The 19,143-nt window shown below is 41.7% G+C and overlaps 1 protein-coding gene across 3 annotated transcripts in view; it reads right to left on the bottom strand.

Annotated features, from left to right (window-relative positions):
• The window catches only part of LIN54 (lin-54 DREAM MuvB core complex component), a 34,614-nt gene continuing 15,471 nt past the window's right edge, over positions 1-19,143 (bottom strand). For 2 of the 3 annotated variants that reach the window (XM_067297423.1, XM_013957397.2), the window contains 11 exons: positions 15,845-15,990; positions 14,101-14,256; positions 11,535-11,751; positions 10,591-10,664; positions 10,251-10,448; positions 8,964-9,055; positions 7,550-7,621; positions 5,065-5,167; positions 4,626-4,763; positions 3,549-3,751; positions 1-2,843 (listed from right to left, as the gene is read on the bottom strand). In XM_067297423.1, the coding sequence (XP_067153524.1) occupies positions 2,642-2,843; positions 3,549-3,751; positions 4,626-4,763; positions 5,065-5,167; positions 7,550-7,621; positions 8,964-9,055; positions 10,251-10,448; positions 10,591-10,664; positions 11,535-11,751; positions 14,101-14,256; positions 15,845-15,990 (1,601 nt within the window). In that variant the 3' untranslated portion in view covers positions 1-2,641. Of the gene's footprint in view, positions 2,844-3,548; positions 3,752-4,625; positions 4,764-5,064; positions 5,168-7,549; positions 7,622-8,963; positions 9,056-10,250; positions 10,449-10,590; positions 10,665-11,534; positions 11,752-14,100; positions 14,260-15,844; positions 15,991-19,143 lie in introns of all 3 variants that reach the window. The other variant, XM_067297424.1, reaches the window with a different exon arrangement.

Raw genomic sequence — 19,143 nt, 5'->3', positions numbered from 1 at the left:
TTTACAGAATAGTATAAATGTTTATTTTTCTTTGTGATTTATCTGACTGTTTTATCTTTACAATATAGAAAAGTGTATTCTTTGAATAGGTCTAGTAAATATAAATTTAATTTTTCTACTTTCAGATGTAAACAGAACTAGAAAATGAACCCTTGCCCCTTTCCCAATTATTTTATGTAACTGGATGAACTTGACTGTAAATCTTGTCCAGCAGTTTGATGCAAATGGCTAAGGAAGTACAAAAACCAATTTATACATACTACACCAGGGAGGGGGGAAGAGAGGGATCCAAGCTTAATGTTTGAGAAAGCTTGTTCAAAACAAAATAAAAGAACTAAGAGCATTTGATTGCACCTTCAAAGTCTTTACAAGCAAAATATTCTCAAGCAATGCCATCATACATAATTACAACGGTAATCTAAATTTCACAAGTGTTTTTGCACACTGTATATAAATACACATCACAAAAGGTGCAATTTAGAGTAAGACACAGAATATATACAAAATTAACACGGATTGAAGTCTAAACAAAAGAAGGCATATTGCAATCTGTTTGAAAAATAACGTAAGTAGGTATTACTTTATTCACTTACACTAATTTACATTTATACAAATCTTACTGGACATACTATATTAGGTCACTAGAAGTAAACTGAATATCTGCACTATCTACATGTAAAGTTACCGCACTGACTTTTAATAAATCCAAGTCCTAATTATGAAAAAAAAATGGCATTACTTAAATGAATGATGGATTCCCTTTTCAGAGATTTGCACAAGTATATTTGCTATTTATGCTCAGGGAGATGCTATTACACGACAGGGCTCTTCAAATGGTGACCAGCAGGCCAAATCTGGTCCCTGGCACCTCGGGAAGCAGTTTGAGGGGCACCAAACATGGGCTGAAGGGAAAGGGCCTTTCGCTCAGTGCGCAGGAGAACGGGGTGAAGCCACGGAGCGGAAGCATCCTCCCGTCCTGCTGCCATCACTCACGTAGGCACTCGGCTCTGCTGCTGGTTTGCCTAGTCCCTACCTCTTCCCAGCCTGGCCCTGTTCAAAAACCCAGAAGAGCAGCTCTGCTGTATCTCTGTATTTACAGTTACTCAAGGAATACAAAATCCCTTTTGGAAAAACCTAGCAATCTTTTTCAGGCAGCAGTAAGACAGTTAATAAAAATGCCTGGGGTTAAACATGGTTATTATGCTACTTTTAGGTAAATAACTTACCAGGTTCAGTTTGTAAATGTGTTCCACTATCAAAAATGTGATCTGAGATTGCCTGTAACAAATACTGAAAAAACTCCCCACCCTAGTCTATACACAGCTATAGTTGATTTGTTTTTTCATTTTTTTCTTCCTCCTTTTTTTTTTTTTTTTTTTTTTTTGTCAAAGGATCAGTATGTCTGTTTTGGTAGCAGTCTTGATTCTGTGCTAGCATCCTGTATGATCACGGCTCTCATGGTCATTCTAAACACCACTTAAAAACCTTAAACCAATAAATTGCCAACAAGACAACCTAGAGAGAAGGAGCAACAAGATGATCCACAAACCAGGCTGAACATGATCTCCACACGTGTTCACAGGTCAATTTGGATGCAGATTGTCTCAAGTCCTCATCAAGACAACTGTGGTTCTACTGTATCCCGTTACCCCAGCCTCTAGGGCTGAAATACATCTCCAGGGTAACAGCTTGATCCTAGAAAAAGCAATGGACTGCTAAGTCCTCCTACCTCCATTGACAGATGCGGCTGCTAAAAAAGACCTCTGAGCACCAAGCTTTACCTGCACAACAGCATCCACCTGCTTGTCACTTAAGCTAACACTGTATGTTGTTGGGCAGACAGCCTAGCGTTACGGCATGGCTGCTCTTTCTCACTTTTGAAAACAGGCCACTGTCTTAGCCTTCAAATTCCGACTTAGAAAACACTTGAGCTCTCTCCAAAGATTTTATCATTCAGAGCAAACAAGCAAAAAACCGTTAGCTTCATCTACCTCAGAGCTCTGTGAGATTCAGTGAGATTCTTAGCCACCTGCCCACTGCTAAACGTGCAAGTAACCCCTCTGCGTTACTGCCTGCCTATTTCACACTGCTGTATACACTAAAGGAACGTGCTGTATCCGGTCCTCAATACAGATACTACTGTCCATTTAGATGTTCGTTTTTACGGACTTCCTTTCAGAATTAACTGGGATACACTGATACCTCTTTGTATTACGGGCCTGTTGCCAAAAGTGTGATCTGTTTGTTGTCAGCATCTGTGTTTTCCTATATGCACAACGTGATGCAACTCCATACACAGTAAATAATATATATTATAATAATTTATATATGCCCTTCAGGCAATTATTTTGGGGGAACGGGAAGAAAACATCCAACTTTTAGGAAACCCTAGTTAAAAGCTGTACAACATCAGGAAGAAAAATTCACCTTTAGGCATCGTCATAAGTAGAAGAGGATTTAGCTAAGATTTAAAAGACTCTACATCTTGTTATAAAAGAATTTCTCATTTCAACCTTATGCAAGTCAATTTAAAACAAGCACCAAATTAACAAATATTATTAAATCCTCTGCCCCAAACCAAAGTGTCCCTGTGCCTTAAATGTTCTGTTCAGTCCGCTTTGTTGTAGCTCATGTGCACGAGTCAGCAGTTCATGGCACAAGGGTCACTTTTGGACTTCCCTGCAGAGTTAATAACTCTCATCAAACAGCGTCCAAATTCCTCCAGGATCATGCGCTCTGCTGCAGCTTTCGACTTGCCCATCTTCTCCGCTTGCTCCGCCTGTGCAAGAAGGCATTCACAGGTTGCATCAGCTACCTCCTTGGTTACAAACGTAAAGGGCAGCCTGAAACAAATAAAAATCCAGTCACTTACTGCAAGAATCCACAAAGCACCAGCACCCCCTCCAAAGCACTGCAGCTTTAAGTCTTACAGATGTCCCCTTTCAGGTCACGTCACAGTGCAAAGCAAGAAGAACGTTGATCACCTCTCTACTCCTCCCTCACTGCCCTTCCTGCCAGGAGCCCTAACTCCAGGACTGAGCAAGTTGCTGGTAGGAGGACTGATGAGGGCTCCTCTGTCGCACTGCTTCCCAGAGCCCTGCGACAACCTTTAACCAAAAGACAGCGAACAAGCCAGTCGCAGGGAAATGAACTGGCGGGCAGTTGTGCTTTGTGCCTGCCCCCACCTATGTCCATTTCTGGATAGACTTCAAAATGCACAGATACACAGAAGAATTCTCCAGTCTTTCCCTGTAAGGGCAGCTTGAGGATTACATCCTCAAAGTAAACGAGACACTTGTACTTCATGCTGTCCAGCAGCATAGGAGCAACCAGAAGACAACACTCAGTTACACACTTGAACACAGCCAAGCTTGGCACATCCATAGAAAACATCGTTGTGTGAACAAAAGGCTCCAGTCGCCCCAGTGCTCTTGGTGCTACAGCAATGCTTATATAGATAGCATTCAAAGGTGACAGGGACATAGCTGTCATATACATCATAAAAATCACATTAGAAACAAGTGACAAGGTGGACTGCGTAAACTTACTTTCCCCCACTGCTGCTGAGTGCTGGTGTTGGCCTCGTCAGCAGATCCGAGATCTGGGAAGACAACTTTGTCTTCGCAGCTGTCTGCTGCTGGACCCTAACTTCTGCGGCATCTGCTAAATGCATCAATGTCTTTCGCTCTGGACTTTCTTCAAAATTTTTACAGCCGATGCATTTACATATGGACGAACACATGATTTTTGCCTGAAAGAAACAAACAGGTCGTGAGATACCAGTTGCAATTCTGACCCGCTTTATGACAAACCGCAGGGAAGAGGTGTTTCTGTTTTAGTCTGTTACCAATTATCCACTGGAGGAAACCACTGAGGTTTACTCTAAGTTCTCACATCAAGGTGAGACATCTTCCCAGAACCAATGCTTGCGTCAAATGCAAATCAATGGTTTCACCATCATCCCTTTCTGGCCCTCAAATCTACTGTTCTCAGTGGAATTCAACCTAAGTAGTTAGACTATGAGAGAAGTCAGTCTGCCCCCATCTCTACAACCACAAAACGGTCATTTAGCTGAAACAACAAAATTTTTGCCTTTGGCTTCCAAAGACATACATTCCATCTCCTCACACAGCACGTGTGAGATGCTGTTATAACTGCTTGAGCTCCTGGACAGATGGTGCCATAGATTTATTTATGAAATATTGCTCTTCAGTAAAGGACAAACCCAAGTCTGAGTACAAAGTTGCTACATGTTTTAAAATTAAATTCATGTAAGAGAAGCAATGAATTTTGCAATATACACTGCTTTATATGTGCAAATTGCTGGAAGAAAACATCAACGTAACCATTGTTGCAATATTGGAATGAAGTCTTAGATTGTCCAGTGCAAAATGAGAAGTGATTTCCCTGCTGCATACTAAATACAAACACTATTTACAAAGTATACAGACAACAGTAAGACATGATCTGGGTACTAGTCAAACAACTTTTCAAATGTTGGCAATATAGTCAAAATATCAATCAGTTTCAGTAGGGGAACAGGACTTAAGTGACAAAGCAGAGCTGAGAAGTCACAGTACCAAAGGGAAAAGCCAGTGTCTTTAAGACAAGATAATGCTTTGTACCTCATAACATTCACAGTAGTTTTTGAGACATCCCGAGCGTTTACAGTTACACCCTTTGCTGTGTCGCCGATCCGATTCTCCTTCCTTTCCTTTCCCTATTTTGGGCTTGAAGGCTTCAGGGTTTCTGTCCAGGCAGGCCTGTCAATGCAGACTCAAAACATCAGTCACTGCACGCGGGGAGCAGAATTTAAAGGCGCGATGAGAGAGCTGTAAGCCCTGTACAGGTGGAAGGAGATCAGGGTGTTATGTACCCAGCCCTACCGCACCCTGTAGCTCTACCAGGCCCAAGCTACTGCTTTCATCCCAGCTGCACACAGAGGCAAACCAAAAGGTCAGCCGTCCCATCTCAGTGCTACTCAAAAACATGCCGAAATCTGTACGAATGGGAACACGCTTTTCAGTTCAACGACTTTAGGAGGAGAGAAAAAAGACTGCTCACCTTTATTGCTTTTTGTCTATCGTTTTCATGGTCCAGGTTGTTATAACAATTTGTACAGTTGCAGTTATTGCAGAATTCACCATTTGCAAAACAATCACAATACCTGAAATGGAAGATGCAGAAGATTATTTCTAAACATGAACCATTATATGAGCATTAATGCTGATGGCAGTAGCAGAAATTTCTATTTTGGTGATACCCAAATACACCAGTAAAGGCCTCGGCCACCCTATGCTAAAATCCACACTCAAGAATGGCATAAGCTCCATTTCAAGCCCTCAAACCTCTAGCACACACCTAAGCTGCGATCTAAAGGCATAGCTACAGCTCAAGGGTGTCTGCTTGAGCTGATGTTAACAAAGTTAGCTCACGTCCCAGTAGCAGCATAGCGAGAGCGGTGAGACTTTGTCCTAGTGCAATCTTTGGTGGCTGCCCCATGCTGAGCGCCGTCCTGCCACAGCTACGTCACAGCCAGGTCAAGCCAGCCTTCACGAGCTTTCATACAGCCAAAACACAAGGCAAGGGACTGGAGTGCCAACTAACACCACAACTGACGTACCAGACCATTAGTGCGATAAGCCCTTTTTGTTAGTTTTGCCCCCAAAAAATGTTTTCAAGTTTGAACTGAAGTTAGATTTAGCAAAAGCAGAGATGGAAGAAGAGAAAAAGAGTAAAAAGTGGTACAGCTCATAGGCTTTGAAGCAGAGGCAACTAGAGAAAAGCTATGAATGAGGACAAAATTGTAGTTATCAGAGACTTTTTAAAGGGACAATTATGTGACTTAAAAATCAGCAAAACATTTACAGGAAAAGCCAATCATGTTGCCCTGTCTCTTACGTATCTCTGCTCACCCCCTCCAAAGCTAATATAGGGCAGGACCACATTCACCCCCAGCTCAGACATAGCTTTGGGCCAAGCGAAACTCTGGTGGGTTTCAACAGGCCCAGGACTATCCGCAGCTGAAGCAAATGGAAATCACTGATCATCATCTATAGCTGCTTTTGAAACCCTGGTGGGAGTGTATGTTCATCTTTAGGAGCCTCAATTCCTTGCCAAACTGACTTCCTACTACTTGCCTAGGGTCACCCAGGACTTCTGTAACATCACAAAGAACACAACAGGGTTGCTCCAGAGTCGGCCATAATCCTCATCTGGTCAAATTGTGTTTCGCTGATCTTTAGCATCCTGCATTGTTCCAGGAACAAACTACATGAAAAGCTTTTACAACCTGTATAGTTCTTCTTTCTGTTCTGTTGAAAATTCAGTACTGGAATGGCTCTAGGCTTCAAAATAAAACAGGGCTGACATCTCTCCAGAGCATCACTGAGTAAATCACTTCTCTGATCAAGTCTCCTTATTTGTAAAATAGGCTACATGCCTACCTTAAATACGCACCTGGAGAAAAATAACTCCCCTTCCAAACAGGGGAAAGTTTTGCTGGTGAGAAAACACCTTTGCCAGAGTGAATTTCCCATGTGCTCTGCACAGATGCCTAGCCACTTAAAGGTATAATTACAGTACATCACAAGTAAAGTTCATTTCCAACAGCATTCTGAAGGGCACAAAGCATTATCAGAAATGCCATTACTCTCCCAAACAGAGTTTCCAGATCGTTCAGGAGCAAAAAAGTCACGTATGCTGCAAAACATTTGAACCAAGAGCTTAAACATCTTCCCATTTACCATGTCTTCCGTGCAACAGGCAGTTTTGAGGCTAGGAAGTACAGGGCACACCTTCTCACACAGATGTGATGTGCATAATATTAAAAGAAACCCAAGCTGAAAAGTTTGCATATGTTTCTTAACTTGGATTCAGATACTACTCAATCACCTTCCCTCTGAGTAATGCAGCACTGATTTCCACTTCCTTGTCTAGGATTCAGGGAGCCACAAATTTACTATCTCCTCCTGATACTGTTCCAAAGTCGATAACCTAACTTGGCCTCAAGTTAGAAAACTTAGCATCTCCTCAAATCATAATGCTCTTTTGCCAAATTGGTACAAAGGCATTGAAAAAATAGCAAAATATCTCATGAGGATGAGCAAGACTTAGGCCTATCAGTGAAAAAACATTTATCTAGTCTTACACTTCAAAAAATACACAGCGCTATCTTCTTGAGCTACTTAACACAGCATGGCTTTATTGACGTTTTAGTAGACGCCCACTGATGATACTGCAGGATGTAATTCCACTCATAGCAACCACAAAGCAAGTCCAAATGCCGAATAAAATTGCTCCACCATGCACAAGGCTGCAAGGTTAGAAATTTATGAAATGTTGGGGTACATATAGCCCACAATTTCCACTCTGTTTCATTCAAATGGCACATGCACTGCACCATCTCCACTGAACTGATCAACAACCACCTTAAATTAGAATCTGGACCTACTGTTTATCATATGCTTAAAAACACTGTATTGTGACTCCTGGCATAAACATGCAATGTCAAAAATCAAAGGCTTAAAAACAAACAAGCTGTACTTACAGTTTCAAACACAGCGACTTTGTACAATTGCAAGGCTTCCTGGGGCGGTTTGCAGATTCAGAGGGAATTATTCTGGAAAAAAACAAAAGTGTAACTATTTATACACACACTTCAGTCTCTTCCTACTTTAAGTTCAGATACGTGGCTCATAATACAAACACGGGAAAACCTTTACAGTCCCCCTGCAATAGGTTTTTGGCTGACTGTTTATGTAACTACCATAAAAGATACCTTTCCAACCCAGAAAGAGCTAGGTTATTTGCTGCAGATCTAGCTGCATGCCTAACGTAGCAATAAGGCTTAAAGCTAAACAAAGAATCGTAACTACTAACCGCAACCAGCAAAGACTCCCCAGAACACCTCTAAACACAGGAGGGGCTGCATTCAGCCAAGGTTCACACAGTATGATTGTGCCTTTCCTTTTGTACAAGTTGGAATTAAAAAAAGTTTACAAGCTCCAGAACAACAAGCAAGTAAGCCAAAACATGGCATTCAGCTTAAAAAAAGAATTTTATAGCAGAGACTGGCCTTAACTACTCTTAAAAACTAGGATTTTGTGTTACTAATCACTTTTGACGAGATTCAGTCCATCCCTATCCAGCAATTTCTGCACATAATACCAGGAGATTAAATCAAACCCATTCATTTGAAGAGCTGCATCTGGATTTGGGATTAGTTTGCATCACAGTTTAGGTCGCAGCAATGAAAGCTACCTTTGCATACACAATTTCCGGAAAACAAAAATGCAGCAGGACTTTGCAGAACAGCTAAACTTACTGGGGCAGGGAAGGGGGGAAAAAAATAAATAAATCCATATTAGCTGCTATTTCCATCCTTTAAGGAAAAACACAGACTGGGGGGGGGGGGAACCCCCACACCCCAAACCTCCTATCAAGTCCGTTTTGGGCTTTAGTTCTGTTTCTCTGTTTGGTTCGATTTCTACCGGGGCTGAGTATCTAGCTCTTGTGTAATCTGGCATCCCTTCCCAGCAAAGTCAAGCATTGCCTAGCTATTCCAGCTTGCTAACCTGGTTTCCAGCTGCTGATGCAAAATGAAGAACAAGCAACAGGCAGCTTTCAGTTCAACTTCCTGCTACAGGAGTAAAGAGCAACCAAACAAGAACAAGCGCAAGGAGAATACCGCTTTGACCAAAAGAGATTGGCTCAACTGTTCGACAGACGCGTGTTCTTTAGTCAGCAGGAGATAACCACCTCACCCCGGAACACTTCGTTTGAAAAAAACACAACCAAACTGAAAACCCTCACCCAACAACAGCCCAGACAACCCTCCCAAAACACCGCCCGGACAACCCCCCCAAGAAGCCCCTCTTAAAATGGTGCCGAAGCAAGACGCTTATTCAGCAGCTTGTACTGCAGGACGATCTCTTTTTAAAATCTCCGTGCCAAACACTCACCCGTTGAATGGCAGCCGAGCTTGGGACTGGATACTGGATGTCCCTGTAAAGCCAGTGTTGCTTGCTATAGATACATACGATGACTGCTGTAGCTAACAAAACAAAAGGTCAATGTGTAACATGAAAAAACTAAACTTTACACAATATTATTTGTAGCAAGTCTTTTAATTAGCATTTCATATATCGTTAGAAAAATAATATGCCTCTAACTACAGTTTTAGAAACTTGTAGAAGTTGGACCAGGCAGTAATCTTTGCCTTCACATCTAGCAGAAAAAGCATTGTTTTAAGTATTTTTTGTTCTCTACTACAGTGTCTACAGCCATACAGATGACAGAGGCTAGAAATAAAGGATTGCGCCAAACAGTTCCTAAAAACCATGCTCATTTCCCCCTTATTTGCCTAAAGGAACCCCCCCCCCCCCCAATAAATCAACTTCACTTCCTGCACTAATAACTTAAGTAGCTCCCTCAATCTACAAGCCCCTTACTACCAAATTAAACAAACAAACCGATTTACATTTCAGCTTGTTTGCACAAAGCATCTATATTCACACCTTCACAAGGTGTTTGTGTACCTGCGTTTTCAATAGTATGTTATCACTTCAGTACAAAAACCACAGCAAAGATAATTCAAAATAAAACAAAAATACCATACATATAACTAAGGGGAACAAGCCCTGTTAGGGTACCTGGACCCACAGTTTGTTTTGCATACTTAGAAATAAACAAACAAATAAAATAAAAATCACTCATAAGAACTTGCCAGATGACACTGGTTTGTGCTATCTTATTTTCTATTACCTATACTCAACTCATTTTCTCTTTTTGGGACAGATTCTGAAGTAGGTTGGCACATACCACGATGTGGACCAACTGAAGATAGCCCAAAGGGGATAGATTTTGCCTGGAACACCAAACCTCCAAGGAGAGATCCAATAAATTGTATTGTCGGGTGTAAGAGAAGATTTAGGGAAGCGGAGTGCAAGGATGCAGTAAGAGTCTTTAAGGACATAAACTGCTGCCGTAACAAAACCAAAAATGAACCAGACATGGGGTTGGTACCAGTGATGCCAAGGGCTGACAGACTCCTCCTTTGCACAGATAGGCCAGGTAACCCTCAGCAGAACATTTCATTTGGATTTCTTTCCATTTTGAATGTTAACCAGATTTCAGCAAAGCAGAAAGCTAACTCCTAAACCTATGCTGTGGAGCAAGAACTTGAACAGGAAAGGAGTATATTCCAGAACAGTGCTGTTTCCTTGCTTCTCGCTGGGTTAACACCATACCTGCGTGACATACTGAGCTGGAAGGACTGCATAGCCTACGTTTCCTGCGCCAGGTGCTGGTGCCAGGACCGTGCCCGGGGGGAGGTTAGTGAGGTTGGGCTGTATCTGCGGCAGTGGAGTGGCTGGCATAATAAGTCTCTGTTGGGGCTGACTAGTAGTAACTATCTGGGAAGCTGGGTTGATTGGTTTGGGCACCACCTAGAAAGAAAAGAAATCTTCATGAAATCTTTGTCTGTTCAGGCTAGGCTTTTTAATAAAACATTTTATTAAAGTGCTGCAAACTGGACATCTTTTTTGCCCGGCAAAAAGAAGTTGGGAGTAGGCATTTTACTCAGCTCACCTGTTTTACAGTCTGTGCTGGCACAATGGGAACAGACATCCGCACAGGGGTTGCGTTCACCACCACTGGCTTCGCTAGGATAAAGAAACAACATCGCATGACACACATTATTCACTCAAACCCCACAGTTCAGTCCTCCAGACTTTCACCTACACAGAATGCAGAGACACTCTTCATCTCGCACCGTGGGGGCTAACTCTTGGGACTGACTTTTTTGTTTGTTTGTTTTTTGACAATTCTTCCAGTGTCTTTGCTACATTATGTTCTACTCATTAATGCTGTAACCGTGTTTTGAGATTAACTGACCAAACACATGACACATCAACACTACTGTATGCAAAGAACACCTTTGTAAATAAGTATTTGCAAACAAGTCCACATGCATGTGTTTCACAGCAAACAGTTTAAAAATCAGTCTGGGTGCAGACCTCCTCTGAACACTGGATTTCCGTTTGTCAACAGGCAAACACAAAAGCACATCCTTGTTTGAGATCTTTTATTCCACCAGAGCTCCAGAAAGCACAGAGAGAAACCAGCAGAAACATCTGGCACTTTGAAAGCACCTGATATCCAAAAATCTTAATGTTGCAGTAGCCTGGCAAGACGTACGTGGGCCTTTCCTGACTTCACACTTTTCATCAAGATGATTGAGGACTTGCCATGAGTCACCCACAATGCTGATAAGCTATGGGAAAGCAGCCTAAAATGCTCCAAGGATTCAAGCTTCACTACAGAACATTTTGACACAGGAGCATTTCCACATGCAAACCAGAGGTAACAGTGGAATATGAAACCTTTCAAAATCTATAGGAGTCTACCACAAAAGCAAGTATATCTGGCAGTCTTGAAAATTTTCTATTACGTAGTCATCTCAATGCTTAGCAAACAAACCAAGAAAACCTTACTGGGTACCTCTCAGACAACATATTAGCACCAGCACTTACCTTGTTGAAGAGGCTGTGTATTCGTACTGGGATTTTGACTGGCAGACGGTGTTGAACTATTGGCTGTTGTGGCAGTGACAAGTCTAACATAATGGAATTTGCTTCCGGGTACCTGAATCTGCTGAACATTGGGTGCAGTTGCCAAGGGAATAATTGTCTTAAACTGAGATGTACCCACTCCTCCTACTGTAATGGTCTGTACTGCTGACTTCACAGCCTATTAAACCAACACAGACAGCATTAAAGTTACTTTTGACAAAGGCAGAACATCAGCATATTTATCCCGCAATTTTTTAGCGAACAACTCCTTAACCACTAATATCCACGAGAACAAAGTCAGTTACCCCTGCGTTTACTTTCCAGAGCAAAAGAGAGATGCAAAGAGATTAAATGTCACTCAAAGCTTGGAACAAAGCAAACTCAATTCCATTTTCAGTCCTTTACACCAAACTCCAAAATAAATTATATTTACACAGTACAGTGACTCAGTCCCCTTCCCAAGATACAACGTCTGCCAAATTACACTTCAGATGACTAAAGGGAACATTGCTCAGTTTGTATTCAAAATCAAGCAAGGAACAAGCCTAAAAACATTACTACTAATAAAAACATGGGGTAAGAGCTCCTGCAGAACTGCTCGTGCTCGACTACTGCACGGTTTATCTTTGTGTATACAGATACGTCCTGTTGGACAGTTTGCGATGAATACCCACAAGTCCCTGTGCAGCCCTTGAGGTGGAAATGAAGCAGAGCACATAAACTGATCCATGAACAGATGAGAAAGAGTGGATAGGCCAAGGAAAGCAAGAAGCAAGAATAATGAAGAGCAGGAAAAAAAAAAAAAACTAATAAGAAAAAAGGAAAAAAGGGTCAGGAATGGGAGTTTGGCAGATCTCTGCTATCTCAGCTGGGGTAACAGCTTATTCAGAATTTGCAAGACTTCATCTTTCCAATTTCTCTCTAACTACAAACTGGTAACAAGCAAATGCTTATTTTATTTATATGCATTTGTAACACTACTGGTTGGATGAAGAAAGGCCCTTTTTTCCATCCCTGCTGATAACCTCAAGCCTTGGTCCATTCCTCTTCTCTCTCCTTGCATCCAATTTCTTTTAGAGCTCATCTTTTTATTCTCAAAACATTTTAGTATTGTTATTAAATACATCATTGACATTGATATTAAATTTTAGTATTAAATTTGGTTGATACCATGACCTGGTTTTAGCAGAGTTTATGCACTGTTTATTACAATATTTTCCCAACTTTCAGCAGCTACAAGAATGCATCTATATTTACATGTATTTTACTGGATACTCTTTTATAAAAGGTGTTTTCTTGGAATTTCTTTAAAAATACATTGAAACCTCAACAGCCCATAGCAACTCAAAATAAGCACTATCTGTAAGCACAGTCACAGCACAAGCGTTATCACAGGGAGACCAGCGTGGGCAAAGTTCCTTCTAGTACATGAATTACTGGCTGCCATCCAAGGACAACTGGGAAAATTATAAAATTTAAATGGCAGTTCTTCAAAGGGCTAGCAAAGCCTAGCGAAGACAGGGGAAACCCTTCTGTTGTTTCAGAGAGCTTTGGATCAGATCTTGCGGGGGGGGAAAAAAAAAGCAAGGTACCGTGCAGGCATCTCAGTTCTGTCTTTTAGGGTGCTTGCATTAGAATGATTAATGTTTTAACAACTGTTTTAAAAAGACAACCTTTCCTTATCTCTCACACACAAAACCAGAAATCATAGTGGAGTCTAAGGCCCCAAACCACCAATCCAATTATCACACTTAAAGGTAAGACAAGACTGCCAAAATGTGTCCGAGTACCTGGTCTTTTGCTGTACATGCAACTCCATTCACTCCTGACTATATCCACCCTGCTTATTTAGGAATACAGACATTAAGATAGAAATAGATTCACATAAGATTACAAAAGAGAGAGAAAATAAGAACCGTAGTTTAGGAAAGACTTCAGTTTTGTGTTTTCATTCTTTAACGCAAATCAATTTATCCACGCTAATATGGAAGACCCTGACATTTTTCTAGAAATGGAGACACAGAAGTTGTTAACTTATAATTCTGCAGCTCTCCGACCACAGCGTCTTGCTTATGCAGACCTCTGCCACAAGAATATGAACTCTGTTGTCAGCCTCAGAAATATTCGGAAAGCAGCTGTGGTCAGTGGGATACAAACCCTATTCACAGGTGAAAGAGAATTAAGCACCTGAAGAACTCTTCTTAGTGTCATAGGGAGACTTTCAGATGACTTGGGAGATTCAATACACAGAGGTGAGTACTTGAACCACACAAGACTTTGCAGGTTGGCAAGTGCTTTCTAACTGCATGCCCTCGAAGGCACTGGTGGTGGTTTGCACCCCTCGACACGAAAAGCGCCTGCTCCTCAGGGCAGTTCTGGAGCCAGCGCTTAAGCAAATGCCATGACAAGAACACCCTGGGACGGACAGACCGACCGCTGCACGTTTGCAGTTTGGTGCTCCAGTCTCCCCCAAGTGATGAGACAAGACACAGACATGCTAGAAGACGAAACAAAAGCCAGTTTGTACCTGCGCGGTTGTATGGTTGACTATGGCCTTCCCAGGGGAAGAGGGTGCAGACTGCTGCACTGTGAGGATCTGCTGTCCTAAAGCTACATTCAGTGGGACGCCCACCGTCTTCTGGGGGGAGTTGGGAGGCTGGGAGGCCACTGACACCACTGTTAGCTGCTTGGCAAAACAAAGAAGCTGGTTTAAATCTCTGGACAGTAAACAATACCCTGTACATATACGTCCCCCTCCTCAGGAAAGAGGTACAGGTCTCAGCCAGTACCTCCAGCTCTCACTGTAAACAAGGGCATTGTATTTAATCAAAACTCAAACAGACTTCTCCTTTGAACCACAGCACATGTGGATGCATGTTGGAAACTTAAAGGCATTAACAGTTTCAAGGCCAAAGGCACCTTCAGAAAGCCTTTAGGGCTCCCGCGTGGGTTTTTTTTTTATTGTTTTTGTTTTGTTTTGTTTTTAAGAGAACTCTGTCACTGAAGCCTGAGCATTGCCATGAATGGATTTTCTAAAAAGTAGCTTTATAAGCGGTACTATGACTACTTCATCATAAACAGAAACTTCAAATGAGGGGAGCAAAAAGGAGCCATGATCTCACCATACTCTATTAATTCAGCCAAAACAGAAGAACTTCATGACTATTTCCTGGTTTCCTTTTCAGATTCCTGGAGAGACCCAGCTTTCTGACCAGCTTTCTCTAGAGTGGAACGTTACAATATTCTGTATACCCGCGTCCCTTCCAGGGTTGCTTTTCTTCTTTGTGTTTTAAACTTCCCACTTCCTACTGCTCCCTATTTCTGAACCCAAAACATTTGTTCTTAAATGATACACAGAATTCTTCTTCTGCAGTAAAATCAAGATGTAACTCTAAGAGCCTCCCCACCGCCACACTCCTCTGTGAATTCTTATTCCAGTAAGATTTAACTTGTTTCTTCCCTATGCTTTGCCTCAGTAACTGTAACTCTCAAAGTCCTTTGCTCCACATTTGTGTAACGCTAGGTAGATAAAGCATGGCTAAACTTAGAAAATCCTCATTCTTACACCAGTGCATGTGATATAAATAAATAGGCATCCAAGAAGAACTAGACATCCCCAACTCTTGGTTCCCGCCTCAGACTCACCGTCTCTCTAATAATATTCCTCTTCTCAAGACAATTTTATCCAGTCTAACATTCAAGTGTCACCGTGACACCTGCCTGCAATGCAGCCTATAATAGGCAAGTTTTCTTTCCTATGTATTGTCTACCTGTGCAAGTCTTCAGTTCCGTATTTGGCAAGGACCATGGCAAATCTCACTTATTTCAGATGAGAGCAGAGATAACATTTTAAAGTGTTTGTGCAGCACTAGGCAATGGTTAATAAGTGTTAACCTGTTAACATCATCGAGGTCTCCTCTTAAAAGGAAAACAACCTGTTGACCTTTTATGAAGGCTTAAGAAAAAAAATATAGTATCCGACTACTTGGCTAAGAGAGGACAGCTGCTCTCAGAATGGATGCTTAGGGAATGGCAAGAAATGGCAGGAATGGGAAACTAATATAGTAGTGCATATTTACTTAAAACCACAGTAAAAGAGCCAGTTGCAAAAATCGAACTGAGGCCTCTAACAGCAGAGCCTAGTGATGTGCAATGGAGACTCTGAAGCGACAGGATTGCAAACAGCTTCTAGCAAAGACTAAAACCAAGAGCTCCATTGAGACCACGTTGCAGGATGGACAGGAAGGCTGCAGCCAGAATCAGGTCCTTACCTTATTAGGGGATTTGAGTGGCGAGATAGCTATTTTATTCGGTGTCTGTTGCGCTGTTGTACTCAGAGATGATCCAATAACTCCGCTCTCGGAGATCGTTATTGTCTTTGGTGGCGTTCCTGGAGCGGACTGCGAAAGAACCCTACCTATAATCAACAGAGATATGGTCAGCTCAAGTTGTCCCTGTTTAGAACAGCTTTTAAAGCAAAAGGCTTCTCTGGATTTCATGTGATTTATCCCCACTTCTGTGGGTATATTACCTTATTAGGAGGGACACTGGAATTCCTCAAGTTATATTTGGCAACAAAGAACAAAAAGCATTCTTGCAAATAAACAGCCACTTTACTCAGGCTTAAAAAAGTTAAAATTTATATTCAGCTTTCTAAGACAGTCAGCTGAAAAGTCTTTAAAACCAGGTAGCATCGCTGAATGCACAGCCCTCCACACACACCTGTATTGTACACAAACACCCAGTGAGCTGGCAGCCTGCTGGCAACCCCAGGGACTGCTGGCAAGCATGTAGAAAAATTGGGAATCCATCAGGGGGCTACTTCCTTGTGAAAATTAGCCATCAAAAACAAGCTGTATTAGAGTGACCAAAAAAAAAGTGTTTGCTTTCTCTACACACCTAGCTTTCAGGTTTTTTTCTTCTGCTTGTGCTGGTTATTCTTCTGTCACTGCTTAACAGAATATACAACATTCCTTCAAAAATACAGGTAGAATCGTAACTCCACATACAATCTGCTTCTACAACAGCTGACAGCGAACAAACCATCTTGATGTTTAAACATCAAGCAGCTCCAACTCGCTACACCATTTTCAGGAACACCGCAAAAGTCAAGGAAACAGATTGTCTTCATGCTTCCAAGCCTCTTTCTGAAGAAGCACTCTACCACTGAGCTTTCCTGTGCTACACTTTGTCCCAGACTCATTTCTATCATAGTTTCTTTCTCATCCATCGCCTTGCACTATAAATATCAAAACAAGACAAAATGACCCAGTGTAACTTTTCCACCTAAAATCAAATGGTAACATGACCACTAAGTCAACCAGAACCACCATGGAAAAGCATAATCCTAGTGGAAAGCTGCTCTCCTCCAAGGTCCACAGGCTCCAAGATAGGCTGCACAAAAGTGAAGGTTAAGTAACAGCATACAACATTACCAGCAGCTGCTAAAGCCGCGTGCAACCTGAAATATGTCACCATCTGTGGGAATTACACCATCTACAGTATTCAACACTTCCAGTTTGTTTTTAGTGGTGACAGCTTTCCCTTTCTCACTACATCCCCTCTGTACCCCTTGGCATCAACTTCCTAAATAGAATCTGTCTGCTTGTTTTTACAGTTCTTTCAAAAATACAGCTTCCACCTCAGTTTGCAAAAATTCTCAGGCAATTAAAAAAGTACTCATATACAAAATCAAAACAGAATGCACCCGTGCTATGCCTTCCCCACAACGGTGCCAGGCTCTCAGAGCTGGCAAGTTGTGCTGGCCATTTGGGGTGGAGAGAGGGAAAGGAGACATTTAAAAAGAATTTCCTCTCATTTAGAAAAGCATCTTCACCCACCAGAGATGCTTCTGTCACAGGCCTGGGGAAAAGTACTCTCAATTTTTCATAGTATTAATTTTAGGAAGATTTCTTTTGTAACGGATTCACTTGTCCATATTACCTAGGTATGTTGTGAAACAAACATTTCCCTGCATCCTGGAGGCAGCAAACTTTAGAAACCTAATGAAACAACATGATCTACATAATAATTTTGTTCTGGTTCCTTACTGTCTACTAGTTTTCACATGTTGCCAGACAAAAATGCAATGCAACTGAAGTGACATTGTTTGGCTTCTTTTGTTTGTTTGTTTTTAGCACACAGAATCACAGAACAGTTGTGGAAGGGACCTCTGGAGATCATCTGATCCACCCACTTTGCTCCAGCAGGGTCAAGTGCAGCAGGTTACCCAGGGCCAGGCCAGAAGGGTTTTGAATATCTCCAAGGATGGAGACTCCACCACCTCTTTGGGCAACCTGTTCCAGTGTTCAACCACCCTCACACTGAAGAAGTGTTTTCTCCCATTCAAGTGGAATTTCCTGTGTTTCAGTTTGTGCCCATTGCCTCCTGTCCTGTCACTGGGCACCACCAAAAAGAGTCCAGCCCTGTCCTCTTTACATCCATACACACATACAGAAAGCTTAATTCAAACTTGTATAAACACAATGAACCAATCTTATTTACAGATCTACAAGTTTGGTGGAGAACTGTGTGAGGAAGGGGAAAAAGCAGGAGGGAGATTTGGGCAAGTACAGAAACCTGTATGTCACTTAAACCACAAGCATGGGTGCAGGCAGCCTAACAAGGGAAGGAAAGGATGATGATTCAGTTACGTGCCATTCACTTACAGCTGTAAAACTCATGAACACAGGAGACACAGTTACATGCTTTTACAGCCAGATGAGGTCCCAGTTCTGTAAAGGCTTAACATGTTCGTTTAAGTATGTGGAGAAGATTTTAGGCCTATTTGGGGTAGTCAGTTTGGAAAGAGTTGTCGACTCATCTTTCAAAGCTCTGAAGACTCCTCTGGCTTTCTGCATTTGTTCTTCTGAGATAATTTACATGCCTGAGATGTTACTTGAATACATGCAGCAACCCATTTATGAAGGGGCACATCAGTCCTGCTGCCTTAATAAATGCAAACTTAAAGAAATATGTTTGAGGCTTTTTTTTTTTCTGTTTGTTTAGAAAGAAAGCAGAGGAAAATCGAGTAGTTTTCCAAAGAGGCAAACCATTCTTAATAGCCTTAATTGCTTTCTTAGACACTTCTGCAGTGCTTATTACTGAAGGAGATGAGCACCTTAACAGAAACAATATAGCTTTATTCATAGGACAGACAACTCCAGTTAGTCTTTTGCTCAAAAACATTTTTCCTGCCATTTGCATGTATAACATTTAAGTTTACCATAAGTAGATTACAGGAATACAAGAGCATTTTCCTCCTTTTTTTCCTGTGTATTTATATGATGCATCTGCAAACACTTTGTTTCTCAAACAGTCTTTTCTTCTCTGGTGCTGAGGTGTTTTTCTCTCCCCCTCAAAATCCAGAAAGTGAAAGCAGCTTACAGAAAAAGCAGAATGACTAATTGTACTATCACAAAGACGATCCTCAATGAGCAAAGTGTAAGTGTACCAACCACTGCATTTATCTGCTTCAACCTACAAAACCTTCTGCTAGGTTTTTTCAATTGCATGAGGTGCTTCAACAGAATCTACAATAAAACCATCAACACAGAAAAATTTCAAATCT

The sequence above is a fragment of the Apteryx mantelli genome, chromosome 5 (genome assembly GCF_036417845.1).
Source record: "Apteryx mantelli isolate bAptMan1 chromosome 5, bAptMan1.hap1, whole genome shotgun sequence".
NCBI classification, from domain to species: Eukaryota; Metazoa; Chordata; class Aves; order Apterygiformes; family Apterygidae; genus Apteryx; species Apteryx mantelli.
The sequence above is the reverse complement of the archived record's forward strand: the minus strand, read 5'-3'. Positions and strand labels throughout refer to the sequence as shown.